The sequence below is a fragment of the Dermacentor albipictus genome, chromosome 10, assembly GCF_038994185.2.
Source record: "Dermacentor albipictus isolate Rhodes 1998 colony chromosome 10, USDA_Dalb.pri_finalv2, whole genome shotgun sequence".
Taxonomy (NCBI): domain Eukaryota; kingdom Metazoa; phylum Arthropoda; class Arachnida; order Ixodida; family Ixodidae; genus Dermacentor; species Dermacentor albipictus.
Window position 1 is genome coordinate 56,770,000 of NC_091830.1, and position 27,098 is coordinate 56,797,097.

At 47.1% G+C, this 27,098-nt stretch overlaps 1 protein-coding gene across 2 annotated transcripts in view; it reads left to right on the forward strand.

Annotated features, from left to right (window-relative positions):
• Positions 1-27,098, forward strand: part of LOC139050398 (uncharacterized) — a 78,416-nt gene that overhangs the window by 37,406 nt on the left and 13,912 nt on the right. For both annotated transcript variants that reach the window (XM_070526703.1, XM_070526702.1), the window contains one exon: positions 11,738-11,945. In XM_070526703.1, the coding sequence (XP_070382804.1) occupies positions 11,738-11,945 (208 nt within the window). The remainder of the gene's footprint in view (positions 1-11,737; positions 11,946-27,098) is intronic.

A 27,098-nucleotide genomic window follows, 5' to 3' on the forward strand; every position in this document is an offset into this window, starting at 1 on the left:
CAACCCCAAGAGCTCACGCCAGTGGTTCAAGACCATCCTCAAGAAAGCGACTGACTTGGCCGGCCCTGGACCCTTGGTCGTCGTCGTTGACTTGAACGAACCATACAGTATCTGGGGTCAGTTTACGACACTACCAAGGGGCGCATTCTGTGGGAATACTCCAGCGTGATGGACCTCACTCTGGTCACTGACAAGAATTTTCCTACGCGCATCGGCAACTCCGTCACCCGGTACTCGACAGCCGACCTTGAGTTCGTCAGGAACGTTGAGGACGTGGGCAGGGAGTACAAAGCCATAGAGTTCGGCAGCGACCGCTACATTCTCGAGACCAACTTCAAGGTGTCCCGGAGTAGGATCAAGGAATTCACGTTTATCGATGGGGACCGCTTTCGCAAGATTTGCGAAGTACCTGGCAGAGCCAGGGCACCCAACACTCTCGAAGAGTGGTGCGAAGGCTTCTGGAACAATGCTTCCGCGGCTACCAAGAAAGTGGAAACCGATGCTACCAAGAACGTGGAAACCAATCTCGACGTCGAGCAGATGGACAGCAGATTTACCCACATGATCGAGTCCAAAAACTCCTTGCTCCGCCGATGGAAGGGTAAAAGGCTCAAGCGCAGACTTCGAAAAAAGATGTCGGAGCTCAACAAGGTCATCGATGACCACTGCAAGGTGCTATGCCAACAGCAGTGGGACGAGCTCTGCGAATCCATCGAAGCACAAATGCGCAACAGCGAATCCTGGGGTATGCTGAAGCACCTTCTCGACCAAAGCGGCTCAAAGTCAAATCAGAGGCATACGTGGGCCCGGCCCCTTCACGAAGCCACCAGTTATCACACGGTCGATGAGCTCGTCTCAAACGTCGTACAGAAGTACTTACCCGTCCGCCGCCACGGAGATCCAGTGACCCAGCTCCAGGACTACCGAAGCCCTCCACGCCCCGAGCTCGACGAAGACTTCGCCGTTGCCGAGGTCAGACAGGCCATCTTCGCACTCAACCGCAAGTCTGTCCCGGGTCCAGACGGAGTCACCAACAGAATATTGAGAAACCTCGAGGACACGTCGATCGTCTTTCTGACTGACAAAATCAACGAGTCCTGGAATAACGGCGTTGTTCCTGCAGTATGGAAGATGGCCTGCACGGTGCTCATTCCCAAGCCCGGCAGGGCCCCGAACATAGAGAACATCAGGCCGATTTCTCTAACCTGCTGCGTCAGCAAGGTCATGAAGCGTGTCGTCCTCAACAGGGTCAACGGGTACCTCGAAGACAACGAGGTTTACACGTACAACATGATGGGCTTCCGCACCGGACTCTCAGTGCAGGATGCAATGAAGCTAATACAGCATCAGATTATGGATGGCCATTCCAGAGACGTCAAGGCTTGCTCGCTCTGGACCTCGAGAAAGCTTTCGACAACGTGCTCCACAGCTTCATCGTAAAGACCATTTTAGACCTGGTTCTCGGTTGCAGGTTCAATAGCTACGTCAGCTATTTTCTAACGGACAGGAAGGCCAAGCTTCGCATTGGGGATTTCCGCTACAACGATGTGCCCCTCAGAGGGCGGGGCACTCCTTAGGGCGCCGTCATATCACCCACACTGTTTACCTTGTGTATGATTGGTTTTTCGGAGAGGTTGGCACGCGTAGAAGGCGTCAAGCACACCATATACGCCGACGACCTCACCTTATGGTGCTCCAGCGGCTGCGAGGGCAGAGTAAAAAAATTCATGCAGGAGGCGATCGACCTGATCAAGAAGTATCTCCACCCCACCGGACATCGATGCTCCCCCGCCAAATCGGAGCTTCTGCTTTGCAGGAAACAGAAGGGTGGCAGACCCCAAGATTGGAAGCCAGTCTCTGAAAGCAGCATCAGGCTTCGCACTTGTGACGGGGGGGGGGGGTATGATACCGAGGGTCAACGTTATTCGGGTCCTGGGTATTTTTGTGGAATTGTACCGCGGGAACGGAACGGCTCGACGCAAGATCATCGCAAAGACGGACAGTGCTTTCCGCCTAGTTCGCAGAATAGCAAAGCGGCACCGAGAAATGAAAGAAAACAATATTCTCAGGCTTATCAATGCCTTCGTACTATGTCACTTTAGGTACACAATTTCGATGCACAAATGGCTCATGGCGGAGCGACACAACCTCAACGCTCTCATCCGCAAAGTGGTCAAGAGGGCTCTCGGGCTACCCATCAGAACCCATACCGAGGATCTCCTCAATCTGGGGGTGCATAACAGTGCCGAGAGATTGTCGAAGCCCAAGAATGCGCGCTACTTACTCGCCTGAGCACCACAGCGGCAGGTAAACACATCCTAGAAGAGCTGGGTTACCACCTTCGGCATTCCTATGGTCAGTACCCCGATTGCTAGGTGCATTCGAGACAAGTTCGAAGTGGCCCCTGTGCCTCGAAACGTCCATCCCGTCCATAACGAGAGCAGATGCAAGGCCAGAGCAGCAGCCATCCTCCAACAGATCAAGCAACGAGACTGAGCAAGCTTCATTGCTTCATGAGCAGCTTCATGTATCCGTGTCTGCCCGTTCTTCACGAGGCTTACCCGGACGTGTATCGCGACGACGCCTGCCCCTCCTGCGGGCAGACCTCCACTCTAGCGCACATGCTCTGGGAGTGCTGGTCGACGTACCCCAAGTTAATTAAGGAGGAGTGGGACTCGCTTCTGCGTAGCCCCGCTCTACAAAAGCAATCTTGGCTGTAAGGCGGGCCCGCCACCGGGCCGGTGGGCTAGACCTGCCGGTCCCGACGTGGGAATAGCCGAGTTAACGACATGTTGGCGTCCTCGCCGCACATGCAATAAAGTTTCTTCACTCACTCACTCACCACGTGACAATACACAGTGTAAGGATTGGGAGGTCAGTCCCACCACTCGTAACCAGTTGCCAAGATTAGAGTCGGGCATGAATTAGATAGTAGCTGGCCCATGCCGTTCTTCAACTTATCCACGCTGAGGACGTTGTTGAAGGAAAGGACTGCTTCTCACTGAGGACGAAGAATATGGGTTTATTTACAGTATCTACATAAGGACGTTGCAGTTCATCAGTCTAGCATGACTGCGAGAGAACGTACCCTGAGCAGCCGCGCAACAGCGGCTTATAAACACTCGGTCCTCCCTGGAAATCTAGGTGAGATAACCGTGCGACCAGTAATCGTAGACGAGCCGCCTTTGAGCGGGAGGGCACACACACACACTTCCGCACGAGGTTAGACGGTCTTCTCTCAACTCGGGTGTTACGTCAGGAATGGTAGGTGGGACAAGGCCTCCAAATCCATTCCTTTGGGAACTCCCGTGCTCATGGCAGACCGGGTCGCCGGTGGCGTGTTCACCCACAAAGCCTGGTTCGTCGATCTCCTCTCGGCAATACCGCGACGAAGAGTCCAGGACGCGGCGTATTGCCCTCCGGACAAAGTAGACTTAGTGACGCCGTTTGGCTAGAGGATGATGGTGGCTTTCCAGAAAAAAGTCGACACCACTCTCGCACCTGGCTAGGAAAACTTGCACCTCAGCAGGCTGTTTTTAACAGCGCCTCCATGGCTCGGAAAATCTTGACTGTCCAGCGCTGACAACCGCTGCACAGGAAGAGAACGGCTTGTGGCCAGGGGGTGAGGCTTGGTTCGCAACGACCACTTGTGTAAGGATGTCAGCACCCCAAAACATCCAAGAAGGACAGGCAACTGCAAAACGAACCCCACAACACAGCTCTGCGCCGAGATGACGTATCCTGGATTTGACTTTAGACCCGCTAGGCTTCAAAGAAAACACAGGCGCAGAAACAAAAAAATGCTGCATTTCGCTATGCCAATTTTTCAAGCAATTTTGTGCAATCAATCAATTCAGCAATCATGGAGGGAATCCTGCTAAATGAGAGGGGATCATCTTGGAAGAACAAAATTAACAATAATATCCCTAAAATTTATGCAGAACTCTTAAACGCAGAATTCAAATTAGCTTGCTCAAGCCATCCGCATTGCTATTCAGGTTTCCCTTCTTATATGTAACAGAGAAGTTGTACTCTTTGAGAGTGAGGATCCATCGGAGCAAGCGGCCATTTTTGTGGTTTTTCATTGAGCGACGTCAGAGGACAGTGGTTGGTCTAGAAGATTAACTTCGCTCCGTACAAGTAACACGACAACCTCTGGGCGGCTTAAACCAAACAAGCGCATTCCTTCTCTGAAGCGCTGTAGGCTTCCTCTCTTACATTTAGTTTACGGCTGGCATAGAGCTTAGGATGCTCCTCGTTATCGTCGCCGACCTGACTAAGTACCACGTCCATACCTCTTTCACCTGCATCGCATTGAACTATTAATTCCTTTGTGTAGTCTGGCGCGCGAAGCACAGGACGAGAAACCAATAGCGTTTTCAAACTTAGCGAAGCGTTCTCTTTGTCCTTATCCCAGTGTACGCTACTTGGTGCTCCCTTTCGGAGGGCTTCGGTTAATGGACTTGCTATTTGCGAGTAATTCGGAATGTACTGTTGATAGTACGCCGCCTGTCCCAAAAATAAACGAAGGTCTCCTTTCGTGCGTGGCTGAGAAAATTCTCCAGTCGTAGCTATTTTCAGCTCGGCCGGCCATCTCGTGCCCTGGCCGACAACATGGTCCAGACAAGCTGGCTACAACAACGAAATTTACACTTTTCCGCTTTCATCGGTGGGCCGGCTTCCCTCAACCGTGAGAACACCGTTTGAGGTGCGATACGTGCTGTTCCCAGCTGTCCGAAAAAAATTGCTACATCATCAAGATATAGCAAGGCAGACTCCTGCAAGTCTTTCAGGACAATATTCATTATTTAAAGAAGCTAAACGGTGCGTTCTTCAGCCCGAAGCTGAGTGCGAGAGGGCGAAAAGTGCCTACAGGTGAGATTAATGTGGCATAGCGGCTTGCACTTTCTGAAAGGGGAACTTGCCAGTACCCCCGCACGTTATTTATAGTTGAAATGTATTTTGCAGGGCTAACGCTTTGAATTCGTTCCTCAATGTTGGGTATCGGGTACAGCTGATCCCTAGTGATGGCCATTAAGTTCCTGTAGTCAACGTATTGATGAGGGTCCTTGTTAAGGGTTGCTGCCACTATTAGCGGTGACGTGTAGTCACTCTCAGCGGGCTCAGTAACTACCAACTCTAGCATGCGCTGTATCTCTGCCTCCATTATTTCTCTCTGTCCATTATTTCTCTCTCTCCATTTCTCTCTCCATTTCTCTCTCCATTATTTCTGCCTGTAAAGCTTTGATCTTAGGGGTTCGCTTGATGTCAGCTCTATTTCATGCGTTATTAGTTCGGTTCTCCCTGGCCGATCGCTGAATCTGTCGTGATATTCCCCCAACACCCCATTTAGCTCATTCAGCTGCTCCAGTGTAAGAGCGTGTGAGCTTGTCGAATGTTTTACTACTTCTTCTAGGCGGATTTCGCAGTTGGAGGTCGGTTATACTCCTTAAACTTGGTACTTGTGCCATCCTGCTCTTTGATGGTATAGTTAACGACTCCGCTCCGCTCCATATACGGCTTCATTAAATTTCAGTGACATATCCTCACCTCCTTTCTTGCGACCGGGCATTTTAAGAGCACAGTTAGTATCTGGAAGTTTGTGCAACACTTTAACGGGCCCGTCCCAGTGGGCTTCAAGCTTGTTCTTTCTAGAAGATTCGAGGATCATTACCTGGTCTCCGAGGTTAAACGTACGAAGCCTCGCATTCTTGTCGTAATTGAATTTGGCGTTCTTTTGAGCTACTCCCATGTTGTTTTCGACTAGGTCTTGGGCTGCGCTTAGCCGCTCCAGCAGATTTAGCACATGTTCAATCATAGTTGGACTCTCTCCTCTTTCCTCCCACATCTCTCTTAACATTATCAGTGGACAACCAATTCTCCTCCCAGACACTAGTTCTGCTGGCGAGTACCCTGTAACCTCATGTGGATCCATTCGCAAAGCAAATAAAGTGGCAGGAAGACAGTTCTCCCAGTCCTCCTTGCGCTCGTAACAGAGCGCCCGCAAAACTCGCTTAAGCACTGGATGCCACCTCTCTAAACTGTTTGACTGAGGGTGACAGACTGAACTGTGTATCAACTTTACCCCGCACTCTGACAAGAATGTGGAAGTCAGTGCGCTGGGGAATTCTTACATTAAATCCACCTGAATTTTGAATGGAAACCCAGCTCGTGGAAATACTTTCAAAAGCGCGTCTGCTGCTTCAGTGGAGCTGAGCTCTTTCAGAGGGATTGCTTCTGGAAACTTTGTAGCCGAAGACAGCATGGTAAACAAGTACCTGTCACCCGATACTGTTCTTCGTAGAGGCCTTACCGTGTCTACAACAAGTCGTCTGAAAGGTTCTGTTGTTAAGAGAACTATCTTTAGTAGAGCTTTCCATGTCTCTCCTGGTTTACCCGAGCGCTGGCAGGCGTCGCATGATCTTACAAAGTTTTCTACATCTTTGAAACAGCCAGGCCAGTGGTATTCCATAAGCAATCTTTTCTTTGATTTGCTTATGCCTAGGTGGCCGGACCACCCATTTCCATGACAGAGACTGAAAAGGTACTCCCTGTACTTAGCAGGCACGACTAACTGACGTAGAATCCTACCCCTTCGATCTCTGTAGTGCCGATACAACAATCCTATCTCTTGTACCGTCACGTTGCGCCTAACAATGCCTTTTTTAGCTGCAATTGTAATTGCAATGTAATTTAGCTACGCTGTCATCATTCATTTGTTCGGCTGCCAGTGACTCTCTGTCCACACGTAAGAGCTCATCGAAGTTCTTTGAGGCCGTTGATAATAACGACCCTGTCTCGCTTGCGAATGCGTCAGCTAGCTCATCCTTCAGGCGTGAACTTTCACACCCTAGTGATACGCTCTCATTGAGCTGGTCAGCAGGCGGGCTTTCCTCAACTGTTTTTTTTTTGTCCCTCGGGCCTACCTCGCATTCGGGTGTTCAAGTTATCTCTTTTGCTGCTTCCGCTGGAGCAGCTTGTGCATTTTCAGCCGATATCGACGTGATTTTATGAGCTTGGCCTCGGGCCAATGTCTGTACTATGCCCTCTCCCAGTTTAAGCCCTTTTTCACGCAGTAACCGATTCGAACGATTCGAAAAAAAATGTAAGGGTACTGCAGTGGCTAAAATTTGGAAACAGCAGCCTCGGTAACTAGCTCCCCGAATGGCCCACTGATTTTCACTTTGGCCATGGGCAGACACACCCTGTGTTTTTCTACAACCTGTTTGATCTATGCTACTTCTCCACTGAAGTCCTCTACAGTCACCTAAAACGGATGGACATTTTCCATCGTGGCGGCACTGTCTCTTAGTACCCGGCATGGTTTGCCATAAACTTGCAAGTCACGAAGGTATGGGCTTAAAGGTTCAATATTCTCGTCTTTTCATCTACGCAGGAAAAAACTACGCTAGGTTTTCAGTAGTTCACAGCGGTATGTCCCAGTTTGTGGCACATCTAGCAGCGGATCGGTATAAAAGATTTGAATGTTCTTTTCTGCTCTTTTTGTACTGTTTCCCCGTTATATTTCTCCTCACTCTTTTCTGCGGGCTGTTCCTCCACGCCTACAGGCTCCGATCGTCTAGTCTACGAACCCCTTTTGAACGGAAATTGTTTCCAAGGTGCATTTAGATGGTCCCAATAAGCGTCCTCGGCGTTCAGCTTTCTACACGTTGCGTACTATTCGGCTAATTCCGCCGCCCTTTCCACAGTGTTTGCATTTCCTCTGCCTTGCACCCACAGCTTCACAGATGGTGGGATGCTGTTGTAAAACTGCTCTAAACACATGCGTTCAATGATCCTGTCTCTGCTTTCGTGCGCTTCCGCGCTTTTCATCCACTCGACTAGGTTTGCCATTGTGATGTGTCTGGTCGCGACATGGTGTGGTGCGTGGGAATGACAGAAGGAGACGACAAGGACTGCGCGCCCTGAGGCGAATTCCATGTTGGAGGCGGAGAGAAAACGACAACGCCGAAGAGCGTCAGGCACGTGAACGCGCGGCGCAAGAAAAGCAAACAAGAAGAAAATGCCAACTTATTAGGAGAGACCACGGGGCGTCAACCAACCAATGAAAAAACGACGAATCGGCCACAGCGGGAGAAAAAGTGAGGCGCGCTGGCAGAAGGGGGGAGACCTAGGGAGAGACGCCGGGAGATTTCTAGGAAGAGTCGCCAGGAGAAGGTCGACCGCTGGACCGGGAGTTGAAAACGGGCCCTCGGGTTCCGGACCCAAGCCATGACCCGACCGTGGCCTCCTGCCAACCCGTTCCTGTGCGTCGGCAGGTTACCCGAGCGTGCCGCCAGCTTCTCAAGGCAGGCGAGCTTCTGTGCCCGTGGGCAGGACGAGAGCAGTCAGGCTACGGGCCCGAGTTCTACGCGCAGCTGCCCGGCCAGAACGCCGCCGCTGTGTACTCGTGCCACCAAGCCGCCTGCCTTGCCGCTCCAAGCCAGAGCTGGCGCACTCCGATCACCCAGTCAACCATCCTATACCCTGACCTTTGGTGAGAGCGGCGCAACTCCTTTCATCAACTTGTTGCCGCGTCTTCACGTCGAGACTGTTATGCCTACCTGCCGTCGTTGCAAGCCCGGACGCGCACTAGTTACCTGCATACTAGCCCCAAGCGTGTTTCCTACTGCCGTGATGTCTGCTTGATTGTTTATTTTATGCTTTATATTTCCTTCTATATATTTTAAGCCTCTTTCTAGTTCCATTAAAAGTTTGTGTGGGTTTTCGAAACCAACGGCTTTGTCCCCAATTGTACATCACAGCCTTTAAACTATATGCAAACTCTGAATACCTCTCGCAATCTTTCTTGCCTGTGCTCCTAAACCTTTGCCTAAACGCTTCGGCTGAAAGGCTGTGTTTCTTCAGGAGACGAGCCTTAACTTTCGCTTAATCATGTGCATCTGGTGCACTGAGTCTGGCGATTGCTTCCGGCACCTCACACGGCAACACAGACAGCAACCGTTGTGGCCATGTACTGGGACCTAAGTTCATCTTCTCGCAAGTCCTTTCAAAATTGCGTAGGGACAAGGGTATAGTGGTGCCGACCTCAAATGGCTTTATTAGCCTGTCCATGAGCTATCATTCTGCCTTACATGATCGTCCCTGAGCCCCTTCACTTCCTTGAGACAACTCGAAACGCTTGTTTTCAAGTTCAAGTTGCATTTTTCCTAACTCGCGACCTTTATCGCGTTCCTCTCTCTCTCTAACCCGTTTTTCTCTGTTCTGTTCTTCTTTCTCTCTTTGCCGTTTCTCTCTTCTTTTCAGAAGTTCCAATCCCATTTTAATTTCTTCCTCACGTGCCTGTTCGGAACTAATTCCGATTTTAGCATTTCATTGCGTACATCTAGGCCCAGTTCCTCACCAACAATCAACAGTTCGTCTCTCAGCAGTGTCCTTAACTACATGATTGCTGCTTTACTACCTTGGTCCTGCTCACTAAACCTACCTAGGAAAAGACAACCTAGCTAGCAATCAACATTCTAGCTTCCATACTGTTCTAAACAGAGCAACTACAAGATGAAGCCTAGCGAGTCAAAGCAAGAACCAAGCACTCACCGACAGACACAGCACCACGTCGCAAAGTCCATCTCACCGCTGTCAGCCGGTTGTAAGGATTAGGAGATCAATCCCACTGCTCATAACCAGTTGTCAAGATTGTAGTCGGGCACGAATTAGATAATAGCTGGCATATGCCGTCGTCCAACTTATCCACGCTGAGGACGTTGTCGAAAGGAAGGACTGCTTCTGATCGAGCACGAGGAATATGGGTTTATTAACAGTATCTACATAAGGATGTTGCAGTTCTTCAGTCTAGCATGAATGCGAAGAAAACTGCCCTGAGCAGCCTCACAACAGCGGTTTATAAACACATCGGTCCTCCCTAGATTCCTAGATGAGAGAACCGTTCGAACATCATCGTAGATGAGCCGCCCTTCGGAAGGAGGGCACACACGCACTTCCGCACGAGGTCAGACGGTCTTTGCAGAAGTCAGGGCTTACGTCAGGAACGGTGCGTGGGACGGCGCCTCTAAATACGTTTTCTCGGGAACTCCTTTGGTCACGGCAGACCGGGTCGGCGGTGGTGTGTTCAGTCTCAAAGCCTGGTTCAGCGAACTCCTGTCGGCAATCCCACGACGAAGACTCGAGGACACGGCGTTAATGTCCTCCGGAAACAGTAGACTTAGTGATGCCGTTTGGCTAGAGGATGATGGTGGCTTTCTAAGACAAGTCGACGCCGCTCTCGCACCTGGCTGTAAAACGTGCACCTCCGCCAGCCGTTCTTAACAGTGACCTACACAGGAGGGGAAAATGGACGGATGGACGGACGGACGGAACGGACGGACGGGCGTGCGGGCGGGCGGGCGGGCGAGCGGGCGGGCGGGCGGGCGGACGGGCAGGCAGGCAGGCAGGCAGGCAGGCAGGCGGGCAGGCAGGCAGGCGGGCAGGCAGGCAGGCAGCCAGGCGGGCAGGCAGGCAGGCAGGCGAAAGAACGGCAGAACGGACAGACTTATTTTTTGGGTCATCCTATTGTCGATGTAGATTAAAAAAACCTTTTAGCGAACCGAATAAATGTTTTCTTTACGTAATGCTTTTTGTTCCATTTGGGCCCCGTTGAATAAATCCTCAAGCAGATTTAAACCAGAAAGGCACTTGCAATATTCAGAGCAAGATCTCAAAAGCAGATTGCTGCTTACAAGAAGGGCGTCTTGCAACGTTTGCAAGGGAATTTTGCGAAGTTGACAACTTAACAATGTTTATGGGGGAATGAACTTTATCCCATGAGATGTACGCAGGGGGGTACGCTTGGCGGGAGGCTCTCCCTAGCATTGAGATCAATAATTACCGAAAAAAATTGGAAAACCTATTAGTACAGCAGCCACAAGCTGGATCTTGAAAGCGTGCGCTCTTCGTACACGCGTGTGAAGACATCGCCCCCCTTTATGTTCTTTGCCCCCATGCCTGGAAAAGGCTATCACCAGCATTGAGACGTCGCCATTATTCAGTCGCAAAGCGAAGCGCCATGCCGTTCAGTCAATTTTGCTGCAAATATGCTGCCACCTTCCATTGCCATATAGGGGGCAGGGTGTTTTTTCAAGCTGCACTTGCAGTTTTTCTTCCCTGTCTCCCCCAATTTATTGGAAATAAAGATATACTCATTCATTCATTCATATCTGCGAAGGGAGATGCACTGGCTGCGTGTAGCGCTGGCCGCGTGCTACTTTTCTTAAACGAGGTAGCTGTTACAGCGTGGGCAAAAGTACTCTTGCCGAAACGCTGGCATATTGGTGTACATAAATCGCTAGATGTACCACGCTTTGATTGTACGTAAATAAAAAAATCCGTGCTGGTAAGAATTCTTCTAAAGCATTCCCCAGCGGTGGGGGGAAGGGTGGGGGGTTATTTGTCATAGCTCTTCAAGGCTTTCGGTGTTCCAATAGTTTTCTCCTAAACTCGACGCCTCTCGTAATTTCTTGCATTGCCTGGTGGTGTTCGTTGCAAGACGACTCTTGGAATGCACTCAGAAAATAATAACGACTCTCCTCGAAGAGCTGCCCATAGAGTTTGTGTTGAGCTCACATTCAAACACTGAAAGATTTCGCTTAGAAGAAACGCACCTCAGTTACACTTCAGCAACGGGTGTTCGCAAGAGTAATCCTTTTTCTCGAAGGTGAGATACACATGCGTAATCGATAAGCGCAAGACTAATCCTGTGCTTCCAATTTCCTGCACGCAGTGAAAGAAATCATCTGCACCGTAAGCTGGACTGCCAGCTCTGAAAGCATGTACCCACCCGACAAGTACTGTGACTACCTGTTCTACATTGACGTGTACGTACATCATGGCCGAATTGATGTCTTTGGAAGCACCATCGGCTGGAATGTATTCCGCCAGAGGGCCAGCACATACAAGATTATGAAGCTGGGAATTTCGTTCGAGCTAGTGTAAGTTATAAAAGTCGCTGGCTTTCGAGGTTAAAAAAATGATCTCCGGAAAAAAACTTCGCAAGTCCGCCGGGAACGCGAGGCACCGATGGCGATTGCAAATTAGTAGATAGCTGTACGAAGTAAGTAACGAAATTAACAATGATAGTATGAGTAAGCATGACTCGAGGACGTAGAAAGAAACAGATGCACGGAAACAGCGCTGTATTTGTCTGTCTGCTTCTTTCTACCTCCTTGTTGAGTTGCGCTTCTATCATGGTTTATCATGGTATTATGGTTATGCTTCTACCGTGGTCGCAATTCTATCATGGTTTAAAACCATGTAGCCCGTCAATGTGTTTTCATTAAATTAACTAGCACTGTTTAACGCGTGCACGGGTAAAATGAATTCACATCGCTCGATGACAGCGGAAACTGCCTGTGAAAAACGCTGAAGTTAGGAATCGCGGACGGCAGCCGCGAGCCAATTGAGGTCCGTGCATCGAACGCACAGCGTATACGAAGCTACCGACACTGTGCGCACTGTGCAAACATCGCAGATGGCTTTGAAGATGAGGCCCACGTGGGCGCGCACGTTACCCACGTCGCAGACCGCCTTCAAGACATACGAGCGCCTGCAATGAGTTGCTGTGGCATTCGCCAAAGGCGTCCATAGAATAAAAAACCAACTTTAGAGATTTAGAGAAGGAAAACTGTACCGTCCACAGTGGTCCGAAAATAACATAGAGTTTCTCACTATAACACCTAGAGAGAAATCTGGAGCCACCACATATGCATTTTTCTTAAGGGATGCCCTGCCGTCATGGGAATGACGGTATATATGTCTGCCAGGCATGTGTTGGGTGGTGTTGTAAGAGGCTTCATATAAAACGTGGATATGGCTACACAAATAACGTGTTCTTAAAGTAATATCTTCATAAAATATTTTAATTCACGCATATTACATCTTTTCTCACCTACAATGCATGACCAAGCGAAGAAAAGCGAGAACAGACGATAAACTGTTCCAAAGCCATCACGAATCTTGTCGTCTGTCCTCCGACTTTAGCGGCCCGCTGATACTTTTTACGTATCATATAATTGTACATGCAATAACAAGTTCTCATAGTTCAACAAAACATGTTTTTGTGTAATAATTAAGCTAGAACTGCTTCTTACATGCTGTTTTAGTTGAAAATGTATGCTTGTAACAGCCGGAATGAGGCCTGCTTGGCTCTCCGAGAACGTAGCCAATGCGAAGCCACAATATACAGGCATTCCCATGCATACCAAATCGCAGCAGCGCCAGATTTTCTTCCCTCTAGGCAATATAGTGAGAAACTCTATGCAAAATAAGAGACGGCAGCGCATAGAACTTAGCGGGGGGACCGAAAGATGGCGCTACTTAAACAGCAAGCGGAAATCCAATTTTTAGTGCAATATTCAATATGGCCGCTTTTTTACTGGTGGCGTACACAGGGTACGCGCCGTGCTCGCCTTGTTGGCTTTGCGGCATACTTCAGTTGCCGCGTTTTAATTGCCAGGAGACTAAAGAACCTCTACTGACGCCGATACAAACAAGCCACAAGGGAATGAACGGGACGTGCGAATTTATATGCAGAAGAAAAGCAGTGCACCTTTCGAACAAGAGCAGAAAAAAAAAATTTGCATGAGGAGATGCGCTGAAACCATTAACGCAAGCTCGTAAACTGCTCACTTTCGTCGTCGCAAATGGCCATCTGGTTGCGAGCGACTGATCAGTAGCGCAGGCAAATTGGGCAGTACAACACCTGTTTGCATTGACAGTCGCCGTAACTTGCATTCCGAAGCAATCGGGGGACGCATAGCATCTGCTGCCGCAACGAGCACAGCGACATGGACTACCCGGCATTTTAACTTTACCTACTTTCCAACCTGCACGTTTCTTTTTTTCCTTTTGGGGGCGGTAATGTGTAACTCATACTTGGTGCCCCACATTATCAATATGGGCATCAGCATTCTGCAGCCAATTTTGAAAGCCTTTCCACCCATGTAGCTATTAACCTCATACACTTTGGACCATTTAATCACGTTTGCGTTCTCCGTTCACGCCACGTCACGGCGGATGAAGGCCCACAAGCATAATTTACCAGCGGCTGCAGCAGGAAAGGGCAAACAGGGAGCACCGATCGCAGTACATGTAAACAGGGAGTCTGTCGCTGCGCGCACTGCAGGAGCAGGTGCTTACCTCGAGAGGGGGTTTCCCAATGCAACTAACCAGGCCGCCACATCCTAGAAATGTAACACGGCAACCATGACCAAGTGGGACAACATTGAAAAAGATGCTGCAATCACTTCAGCATACTCTAACATAACGCTCAATCTATACATTGGCACAATACACTATACATTGGCTACGATCCACATGACAACAGTGAGCATGCACGCACACGGGTTGCTTGCGGCACATTCAACCTTCAGACTGTAGGCATAGTACTTGCCTTCATCGCACATGGTAGTCTGGTAGCAAGCACCAACCAGCAGCGCAAGCAGGTTGGTCAGTGTGTCCCACGTGTTTGTACCGACAGTCGCCGTTGAAGATGAGCAACTTGCATTGCGAAGCAATCGGGTGACGCAAGCATCTGTTGCTGCAGCCAACAGAGTGACATGCAGTGCCCGGCATTTTAGCGTTATGGCCTTTCCTACATGCATGTTTCTTTTTGTTATTTGTTATTTGTTATGTTTGGTCGGTTTTATGAACATCACCATGTTGCAGCCACTTTGGCAGGCCTTTCCACACATGTCGATATCTACTTCATACGATTAGAACCATGTAATCATGTATGAGAGTCTCCGCCGTCGCCAAATCATAGCCGAGGAAGGCCACAAGCAAAATTTGTCCATGGCAGCAGCAGGAAAGGACGGAACGGGGAGCACCAACCACGATGCGTGTAAATTCGCAGTTTATGTCACTGTGCGGACTGTAGGAGCAGGTGCTTGCCTCGAGATACTTTTTCCAAAACAACTAACCAGGCTCCCGCATATAAGAAACGTGACACCGTGACAAGTACCAAGTCGGACAGCAGCGAAACCAGATTTTGCGATCAATCAGTTCAACGTAGCCAGCGCAAAAACACAGGCTGTCGGGCAAGAATAGCAATCCTGCATCAGGCTAGGAATTAAATTTTGGCGTTTAAGACACACGCCAATGCCGCATTAGCTATTTCAGGAGAGGAATCGCACATGGCAACGTGCACTAGAAAATGCTGCTGCAGATATGTTACGCTTCTAGACAGTCACTGGTATCAAGTATGAGCAAAGAATCGGTTGACCTTCAATTTTTGAATGAGGAAGACGAATAATCTCTAACAAGAATGTGGAATAAAAAAGCTTGCATTCATTGAGAAAAAATTATACTTGGCATGCATTGGCAACGCCAGGAAGCTCACTAAGTAAGGGCAAGTTGACGGAACTCCTTTGGCCAGCGCCATCTGTGCTTGTTTAGAGGTTGCAGATACACCTGAAGAACACAATTTTTGTTGTTTAGGTGTCTGGATGACTCAGCCAATATCCGCGCTGGTGGAATGATGGCGAAGGCTCTTTTAACTCTTGACACAGTCGTACGTAGGCTTTATATCTCATCCAAATAATTCTAGAATGGCTTCTTTCTTGGTGGTCTTGCGAATTCGGCTCCAGCTCCTTCCGGTTGGTGTAGACTGATGACCAAGATGTACTTGGCGCACACTCTGTTGGGGTAGAACAGTGACTTATGGGATAGAGCAGAGATTATCCAAACTCATGTAGTGTTTTCTTTTATGCTCGAATCAATTATGCTGAACTGTAAACATCAACAAACGTTCATATCATCTGCTACAAACAACTGACATGTATCTCAAGGCTAGCAAGCAAATACAGCATACATCATCATCAGCCTGGTTACGCCCACTGCAGGGCAAAGGCCTCTCCCATATTTCTCCAACAACCCCGGTCATGTACTAATTGTGGCCATGCCGTCCCTGCAAACTTCTTAATCTCATCCGCCCACCTAACTTTCACCCGTCCCCTGCTGCGCTTCGCTTCCCTTGGAATCCTGTCCGTAACCCTTAATGACCATCGGTTATCTTCCCTCCTCATTACATGTCCTGCCCATGCCCATTTCTTTTTCTTGATTTCAACTAAGATGTCATTAACTCGCGTTTGTTCCCTCACCCAATCTGCTCTTTTCTTATCCCTTAACGTTACACCTATCATTCTTCTTTCCAGCATACATCAAGCATATTTATTTCTGAACCAGGTGTTGTTTACCTTGTAGTAGCATCCAAAGTCCACACAATGACATTGTTGTAGCAAGCAGCAGCTTCTGCTTAGTGCATGTAGTGTGTTACATTATACTAGTGCCATCCTCATTACTGCATATCGGGAACAGAAATTTCGAATGCATAAGAAATTTAATCAGCACAATTTCGCAATATAAAATGCGAGAAGGTGCGACATACACATTGAAATGGTTTGTGATTACAGAAGACATGCAAATGTGCTGTTTTTCCTAGAATGCTTAAGCAGGATGGTAAATAAATATTGTTACTCTCCGTAAAATTGATGTCTGCCTAACTGCAATGCATGTCAACAGCATAAGTATTATGAAGATAACAAATGAGAATATTTCGACGCTCGTTTACACACTAGAAGAGATCACACTGCTGCTTTCACAAACAAATGGATGAAATACATGAAGCTATTAGAAATGAAGCATTCTTTTTGTGCATCAATGTGATGCACCTCTTCACTACAGCAAAAATAGATATCCTGAGGTAAACCAAACGGAAAAGCAAGAACATCTGAAACCAAACGGTACGAAATATGGTTGATTGATCATGCGTACAACTGCTTGAAACATCTTTGTTCATCCATAAATTTGGAACGTGCGCAAAAGGAATTGATGAGACTCTGGGGTGGCTGACGTGCCAACTGGATATGCCGTCAGAGTGCATGGAAAACACGAATACATGTTCTGGGGCCCTATAACGTACAACAATCGCAATCTGTTTTTATACCAAATCGACCAATAGCCCTCCCTGATAGGTCCGAAGGGTTCGGGTTCAATCAATATGGGCTGCATCCACGCTAATGTGGGCGGAGCCCAAGCCATCCTGACCTATCACAGAGGGCTAATGGCCAATGTGGAATAAAAACAGATTGCAATCATCATCATCATCATCATCATCATCATCAGCCTGGTTACGCCTACTGCAGGGCAAAGGCCTCTCCAATATTTCTCCAACCACCCCGGTCATGTACTAATTGTGGCCATGCCGTCCCTGCAAACTTCTTAATCTCATCCGCCCACCTAACTTTCTGCCGTCCCCTGCTTCGCTTCCCTTCCCTTGGAATCCAGTCCGTAACCCTTAATGACCACCGTTTATCTTCCCTCCTCATTACATGTCCTGCCCATGCCCATTTCTTTTTCTTGATTTCAACTAAGATGTCATTACCTCGCGTTTTTTCCCTCACCCAATCTGCTCTTTTCTTATCCCTTAACGTTACACCTATCATTCTTCTTTCCATAGCTCGTTGCGTCGTCCTCAATTTGAGTAGAACCCTTTTCGTAAGCCTCCACGTTTCTGCCCCGTAGGTGAGTACTGGTAAGACACAGCTATTATACACTTTTCTCTTGAGGGATAATGGCAACCTGCTGTTCTTGATCTGAGAATGCCTGCCAAACGCACCCCAGCACATTCTTATTGTTCTGATTATTTCTGTCTCATGATCCGGATCCGCAGTCACTACCTGCCCTAAGTTGATGTATTCCCTTACTACTTCCAGTGCCTCGCTGCCTATTGTAAACTGCTGTTCTCTTCCGAGACTGTTAAACATTACTTTAGTTTTCCGTAGATTAATTTTTAGACCCACTCTTCTGCTTTGCCTCTCCAGGTCAGTGAGCATGCATTGCAGTTGGTCCCCTGAGTTAGTATGCAAGGCAATATCATCAGCGAATCGCAAGTTACTAAGGTATTCTCCGTTAACTTTAATCCCCATTTCTTCCCAATCCAGATCTCTGAATACCTCCTGTAAACACGCTGTGAATAGCATTGGAGAGATCGTATCTCCCTGCCTGACGCCTTTCTTTATTGGGATTTTGTTGCTTTCTTTATGGAGGACTACGGTGGCTGTGAAGCCGCTATAGATATTTTTCAGTATTTTTACATATGGCTCGTCTACACCCTGATTCCTTAATGCCTCCATGACTGCTGAGGTTTCGACAGAATCAAATGCTTTCTCGTAATCAATGAAAGCTATATATAAGGGTTGGTTATATTCCGCACATTTCTCTATCACCTGATTAATAGTGTGAATATGATCTATTGTTGAGTAGCCTTTACGGAATCCTGCTTGGTCCTTTGCTTGCCAGAAGTCTAAGGTGTACCTGATTCTATTTGCGATTACCTTAGTAAATAGTTTGTAGGCAACGGAGAGTAAGCTGATCGGTCTATAATTTTTCAAGTCTTTGGCGTCCCCTTTCTTATGGATTAGGATTATGCTAACGTTTTTCCAAGATTCCGGTACGCTCGACCTTATGAGGCATTGCGTAAACAGGGTGACCAGTTTCTCTAGAACAATCTGCCCACCATCCTTCAACAAATCTGCTGTTACCTGATCCTCCCCAGCTGCCTTCCCCCTTTGCATATCTCCTAAGGCTTTCTTTACTTCTTCCGGCGTTACCTTCGGGATTTCGAATTCCTCTAGACTATTTTCTCTTCCATTATCGTCGTGGGTGCCACTGGTACTGTATAAATCTCTATAGAACTCCTCAGCCACTTCCACTATCTCATCCATATTAGTACAGTAGAATTTCGATAAACGGAAATCGGTTAAACGGAATCAATGCTTAAACGGAACAAACGCCTCGGAGTTGGTTGGTTTTGAATTAAGGCAATGTAAAAAAAATCCCGTTAATCGGAACTCGAATTTTCAGACCACCGTATAAACGGAACCGAAAATAGACTCGAAACCGCAACTTGACGTTCACGCAGAGCCCCATCGCGGTACGCATCACTGTTTCCCCTTCTTTCTCGCACACGGTAACCGCATCGCTAGCTTGCTTTCTGTCACGGTGCGCTTGCTGTTGTTAGGCTTAAATATTACATCCGCTGTTTAGCGTCGTCTGCGACATATTTCGTCGCGAAGTCAGCACCTGATGAGTATGAGTGGTGCCATTCTAAGAAAACGGTTGCGAGAGCTCAAACAAGCAAACATAAAGTCCTTTTTCACAAGCAAATAAATCGCAGTTTCCACTGATTTCCGCGGAATAAGTGGACTATTGAGATATTTTTTTTAAGTTTGAATAGTGCTCTGAAAAAAAGTTCATTGCTTACCGCTTTTGTGCAATAAAGTTTGTGCCCATAGCGTACCGTCCTCTTTAATACCTAGATTTTGCATCTGAGATCCGCTTCAGCGGAGACTGACAATTGCGCGCACGCCTGCCTCGTCGGAACCAAGCAGTCAGGAACGGATTGCGAAATCCTGAACCTTCTCTCTCTAAACGAAACTCCTGATAAACGGAACGTATTTTCCCGGTCCCTTGAGGTTCCGTTTAACGAGAGTCCACTGTAATGATATTGCCGGCTTTGTCTCTTAACGCGTACATGTGATTCTTGCCAATGTCTAGTTTCTTCTTCACTGTTTTTAGGCTTCCTCCGTTCCTGAGAGCATGTTCAATTCTATCCATATTATACTTCCTTATGTCAGCTGTCTTACGCTTGTTGATTAACTTCGAGAGTTCTGCCAGTTCTATTCTAGCTGTAGGGTTAGAGGCTTTCATACATTGACGTTTCTTGATCAGATCTTTCGTCTCCTGTGAGAGTTTACTGGTATCCTGCCTAACGGAGTTACCACCGACTTCCATCTCGCACTCCTTAATGATGTCCACAAGATTTTAGTTCATTGCTTCAACACTATGGTCCTCTTCCTGAGTTAAAGCCGAATACCTGTTCTGTAGCTTGATCTGGAATTCCTCTATTTTCCCTCTTACCGCTAACTCATTGATCGGCTTTTTAGGTACCAGTTTCTTCCGTTCCCTTCTCAGGTCTAGGCTAATTCGAGTTCTTACCATCCTGTGGTCACTGCAGCGCACCTTGTCGAGCACGTCCACATCTTTTATGATGCCAGGGTTAGCGCAGAGTTTGAAGTCTATTTCATTTCTAGTCTCGTCGTTCGGGCCCCTCCACGTCCTCTTTCGGCTATCCCGCTTGCGGAAGAAGGTATTCATTATCCTCATATTATTCTGTTCCGCAAACTCTACTAATAACTCCCCCCTGATATTCCTAGTGCCTATGCCATATTCCCCCACTGCCTTGTCTCCAGCCTGCTTTTTGCCTACCTTGGCATTAAAGTCACCCATTAGTATAGTGTATTTAGTTTTCAATCTACCCATCGCCGATTCCACGTCTTCATAGAAGCTTTCGACTTCCTGGTCATCATGACTGGATGTAGTGGCGTAGACCTGTACAATCTTCATTTTGTACCTCTTATTAAGTTTCACAACAAGACCTGCTACCCTTTCGTTAATGTTATAGAATTCCTGTATGTTACCAGCTATACTCTTATTAATCAGGAATCCGACGCCTAGTTCCCTTCTATCAGCTAAGCCCCGGTAGCACAGGACGTGCCCGCTTTTTAGCACTCTATATGCTTCTTTTGGCCTCCTAACTTCACTGAGCCCTATTATATCCCATTTACTGCCCTCTGATTCCTCCAATAGCACTGCTAGACTAGCCTCACTAGATAACGTTCTAGCGTTAAACGTTGCCAGGTTCACATTCCAATGGCGGCCTGTCCGGAGCCAGTGATTCTTAGCACCCTCTGCAGCGTCGCAGGTCTGACCGCCGCCGTGGTCAGTTGCTTCGCAGCTGCTGGGGACTGAGGGCCGGGGTTTGATTGTGTTGTTCATATAGGAGGTTGTGGCCAAGTACTGCACCAGGGTGGCCAATCCTTCTCTGGTGAGGGAGTGCGTTACCGGTTCTGGTCACCGGGATCAGGCCACACTCCAGGCCTGTTTATGCAATTTTATCAACACGCGGATTTTCTTTCTTTTTTTCTTTTTTTTAATCCGGTGGAAAATTGCCGGCACCGGGATTCGAACCACGAACCTCTTGCACGCGAGGCGGGTGTTCTGCCTCTACGCCACCGCTGCAACCCCATTGCAATAGCTTTACATTATAGCGGCCCTGTACTCAAAACTGAGACGCTGGCCAGCGCTTGCTCGTCCCTCTGCATGCGCCTCAAGGAGGCGAGCGGAAAACCAATAAATTCAGTTTCCTGCACCCTGCCACTCAAGTGATCATTCTGAATGACCTATTGCCCCTTCTTGGATACCGCACGAGCTGACTTGATGTCAGTTGTCGGTTAAACGTTCAAAAACGGGGCCACAAAGAGGCGATTAAAGTCGACTCCCTACACCTAAGCCCAGGGGCGCACTTGCTTTGTGAATCCCACGCATATATTCTTTTTGGAACAATATATTTTTGTCGCACCGTAGCTGGACCACAGAGTTGCCGGAACGGGCCGTGCCTTGTATACGTGTACTGTGGCACTGTGTTTCTTTCCACAAGTTGCCGCTCTTCTGTCTTCCTTCTGGGCCCCTTCTCTATTGTGCCCCCCGCCGCCCGATTCAACTTGCCCTCTCTTCTGCCACAAGGGCAGCACGGGCACTGGTGCTGCGCAGCGACCTTTTTCTCCCTCCTTGCCTCGGGTCGACGGGAACCTAGGTGCCGCTACTTCCCTCCCTCTTCACTCTCCTACTTACATCTCCCTCCTCCTGCGTGCTTTTTTTCTTTTTTGTTTATTTTTATTTTTTTTATTCTCACTGACCTCCTTGATCTACATACATGGGACTCCACCTTCCCCTTGCCCTGCATTGTTGCCAAAGGCAGCTGCAAATCTGCCAAAGCGCCGAAAATCAAGCACTGTCAAAACTGTACCTGACGGTTGATGTATTTGTGAACGACCAGGCACCCAGTCTGGTGTCTTCGCTACCAGGGCCGAATTGCCACTTTTTTGTAAACCCTGATGATGTGCGGTCCACCGATCGAAACTGTTGAAATTACATGCTTGTTATGTTTACCTTGTAGCACCACTCATGTTCCCACCGCTCATATATATATATATATATATATATATATATTGATAAAGCTACTCAGTCACCCATGGCTACGGCTACAACAAGATGAAAAATGTGACGTGCGTTCCGCTATCGCATTCTTTTTCGTGAATGTGTATAATGATGCCTCACAACTGGAAGCTTATTTCGGAAACAGCAACGGATGGTCTTGACTGCCCATATGTAATGCAGCATCTAGTTTGTTAACTTGCCTCCACCTGTAATTTAACGAGACGAATATATTACATAGCAATTGAAGCAGCGATGTTAAGAAATCTAGCTTTCGGGCTTACACCCCAAGTTAAATAGCGCGAGATATCGAAGCGCAATAAACTGGTTTTAGCAAAATATAACCAACCGATGTATGAAGCAAAGAATCCGTACCTGCCGTGCACACCGACATACTGGTAAAGGTAATTAATCTACGCAAGAGGTCACGTGGGAGGTCGATGACGCTGAACGCTATCTTGCGTTTAAAAATGCCAAAAAACCAGAAAATTGGAAATAAAGAATGCTATGTAAAATTAGGAATGTTGATATTGTACTCTTTACCATGCAATAAAAACGCTTCCTTTATTGTTGAAGAAAGTTTGCAGGTTAAAATTGCGCTTACTACGGCGACTCTAGGGGGAGATAATGCCCTCACGGGTTAACCTTTTTAATGGTATGCTATGGCTGCTTCTTTAGCGGCGCACCGAGGTCGATTTTTCCGCCCTATGTGGCCATTTGTTGAACTTGAGAGTGTTCGGGGCCGGGCGTCTATTACCGCGCCCGCAATTCGCGCTGCCAACGCCGTATCACCCGCAGCGGTTGCCTCCACTCTGTACGGAGTGTGTGGCGAGGAGGCAATAGATGCACCATAGAAGCCGCCAGAAAAGTACCCCCCCTTCCTTGGCTTACCCCCTTGCCTCGTGCGCCTGAGGGGAGGGCACGCATCCGGGCCGCGTTCCCCGCTCGCACACGCGAGATTGAAAGAGTGATTGTGAAGAGGAAGAGGCGCTGAACATAATTAGGGCAACCACGTTCGACGGCTCACCCTCACACGCTTTCCCTCATACGGAACCTCACGGGGACGGCCACGACAGAAACATGACTGGAGTGTCCATGTAATTGCCATCGGGAAAAAATGGTTATGCAGTACTAACGCACATGGTTTAATCTAAATAAAAGAAAGTTTGAGTGAAGCAGTTAATTAAATTCAGTATAATCAATGGCTTTGGGTGCATAAATTTTTCTTTGACTACTTTGGAACGCGAAACCTCGTGCACTGTTCTTATCAACCAGCAATGCTGCAATTTTTTCTCATCGAATGTTCTTTTACGAATATTCACCAGTCGCAAGTAAAGTCGCGGTGCAAACACCAAATCAAGCTGGCATAGTGCGAGAGTTTACGCAACAATGCCAGGATGACGAAGGCGATTTACGATGCTTGTCGACGGACGGTTGACGATGCGAGGTGTATGTATAGATAAACGCGACGTACATCTAGTCACATTCATGAATTCTGTACAACTCTATAGCAGTGGCACATGCCCGTCCTAGAGAACTGACCAACAATGACACACACCTAGCTGATCACACGTTGAATGCCTCAATAAAAAGAAACGGGTAAAACTAATTTTTACATGTAATGCGCTGTTGCTCAAAGGGATTAGTGTGCTAAGTAATCTGAAATAAAGTATATATCCTAGATTCTTGGCTACATGAAAGCACATCGGAAGATTCATAGTGACGCCACCTGGTGACGGCAAGCAACTTTCTGTACGTAACCTTACTCAAAAATGAAGCTAGTACCACTTTCCTCGGACCATTGAAGGCCACCTAGTATAGATTTGACCCTTCCTTGGCACTTGCAGGAAACGCAAATATGCAATTTACCTTTGTTTTTGTAAATTCTTCTCAACGCACTTGACCGCTTCTTCGACTTGACGTCTGGTTACTTCTTTAGTCTCGGTTGCTCAACTACTACAATCGCAGCCTTTCACATTTTGCACTGGTTGTTTGTTTGCATTAAAATTTGTCAATGGGCTGTTTTTTTCTCATATGCGCAGGTGCTGTGTAAACGCTGCTTTTTTGTGATAGTTCCGTGATTTAGTGCGAGGCGCTATTATCAGCTGACTACCCGTTGACTTTTGTCTCAGCAGTATGAAAATCGTACGCTATAACGGAAGGAAACTAACTAAGCACAAGATACTTCCTTTGTCCATTGGGTGCGCTAAGGCTGACTCGGTATGTCACTTGAAAGAAGTCCACCCAGGTATGCTACACCGAAAAAAGGAAAGGATGGGACTCCTTAACGGGAATTATTGTTTATGGGCCAACTTCGCATCGTCGGCTAGAATAGCTCACTGCCCTTTATTTCGCGCTGCTTTACCGAGCCCCTTAGGCGCAACTCTCACCCTGGACGGGCGGGCCACTTTTCTCTCCACATAAACTATCTATACGCTTTCTTTTTCTTTGCTTACTTTTTCTATATTATTTTGTCTATTTAACTACAAATCACGCTGTATAATTAAAGAAGCGTGTTATGTCTTCAAAACTAGTGATTATTCGTTTCGGAAATGCAAATCCATCGAGTGGTTTATTTTCGCAAAGTTATCGCAGTTATGAAGTAGCCGCCGTGGACGCCACGTGTACGCCAAATCTTGCGTTGCAGCGTGGTGTCACCAGAAGGATTGGACAAAGCAGCTGGTGAACTGAGCGCACTGCGTAGAGATGGCATCTAGCACTACGGAGTGCTCTCGGCGATGTTGACTCCGACCGACTTGAAATCCATGGCATCGTTTACGAAACCGCTTCTTGAGGTGAGTGCGGGTTGAGTATTATATATATATATATATATATATATATATATATGTGTGTGTGTGTTTGTGTGTGTGTGTCCCTGCAGTAGATTTCCTGTTTAGGCTACAACGGAAGCCCGTTCTACGTGGCGCGTTAGCAACTACAAGGCACGTCAAACTAGACTGCCCGAACCGATCTTGATCTGTCGTCGATTTCATATGCCTTGGTTGATGCCACTTTTGCGCACTATTTTTCATTCCAGGTCGCAGGAAATATCACATAGGAGAGCGTAATGTACCATGTGCATTGTTGTTTAGATATTTGAACGCTTCGACGTCTCGCCCCAACTGAGCACACGAATACATTCTTCTCTATGCAAAGCTGCACGAGCTCCAAGAAAGGAATTAAATGGCGCATTAGTGCTCCGGCCTTTGCAACGTTGCGTTGGCTAGGCAACGAAACCACCCGCTCATAATTTCCTACCCTAATGTCATGATTAGTGTTTTGTCCTGTAACCTGAAATTGAATGTGTGTTTGAGATGCTCATGTTAAACGCCATAGATGTGTACCTTGAAATCGTTCGTATACTTTCATTTTTGCTTGGAAACGCTGTAAGTTGCAGCGCAAAAGGTAATGGAAGTGGTATGTTTTAGGCGGGGATTCTTGCTTCATCCAATTATATTTTTTTTTACCAGCCGAAGGAGGAGAGATGTCTGCTTGAGCCAGCTACATAAGACAAGTCGGGTATTAATTTGAGCAGGAGCTAATTCAATCGCGGCCCGAATGGACGCTACTGAGGAACTAAAAAAGAAATTTCAAAAGATCGTGTAATACTTCAAATCTTTATTTTTATTATTTTGTGGTAGTATGTATATTAGGAAAAATATCTCTTTTTTTATTGCTCCGTCACCTTAGCGTTATTTTGCTAGTGTAACATCATGAATTTCAAAATATTTTATCTTATTTTAGCCGCTGTGGATTAGTGAAAATTACTGAACCTAATAGGTTTACCCTTTGGCTATTTTGCGAATAAATTGTAAACTAAATTAGGCGATAAACGTTATTTAGGCTCGAGCATATGCCATCAAAATCGGTGACGTCACGACAAGCTGAAGTGCAAAGTTCAAGGTAGCACCGCCACGTCTATTTATATTTTTCATGTATTTTCGGTCTTGTCAAACGTATTCTACTGGCAAGGGTTGTGATTTCGGCACTGCAGAAATGTGTTGCACTGATACAGGTCAAATTATAGTTTCTCTAGTGTCCCCTAATATTAAAATTTGCAGTAAGTAAAGCTATTGTTGAATATTATTTCTCAGAAGAATTGATGTTTTTTAGTTGGAGTCACCATTTAATTAAGGCAGCGAACATCACGTGAGAATGTTTTATCTGACAAGGGAAGGCTGACGTGGCTGTGCTACAGATTATAGGCTAGAACGACTATAAGGAAATTGGCTGACCCGAGCCTTTATGTATGAGAAATAACGTCGTATTATTTGTTTTGGCTTTCCATAGGCCTACGACAATGTACGTAAACTTTAAAAAAAGAATTGCTGAACGTGCACTGCTAGTTTGTTTCAGCCCAAATTACGCAGCTGTCAGTTACGCCTGCTATACTGGGCTTGACCAGAATGTCGGATCGGCAAATACCGAAAGGGGCGGCTTAGTTGTTACATGTCAAGGAAATGGCGTTTCTGCATACATACCCATATACATCAAGTTTCATGGTGACGTGGAAACCTGGTGGCCTGTAGCCTTAAGAAAGTTAGCTGTGGCAGCCCTTAGTGGGCATTTACAGGGTAGTAAATAGGCGAGGACACTGATCAAAAGATGCGAAGTGAGTTTGGGAAATAACGCAGCCAACCCAGCTTACAAATTTTTTTCATAGAAGACCGTACTATTCGTAAAGGATGATGACGCATAATATTTAAGTATGCTGGAATAAATGAAATGTCCTGTGACAACACACGCATATTCATTGGCAAGCATCAATTGCTCATTAGCCTATGCAAGGGTGCTTAAAGCAGCATTAGGCGTTCTGCAAAAAAAAATAAGGATTTACATGTATCTTATAGTTTTATAGTTGTTTATATATTACATTATCTCGTGAATATTCTATTATTTTATCTCGTGAAACCATATATTTTAAATTCTGGGCATCTTTTCTTTTCGGAAGAACCTTCGACAAGGCGGACGGAATATTATACCACCTTAAGGCTCCTCCTGTCAGTCATCTGTCCAAGTCCTCGATAGCA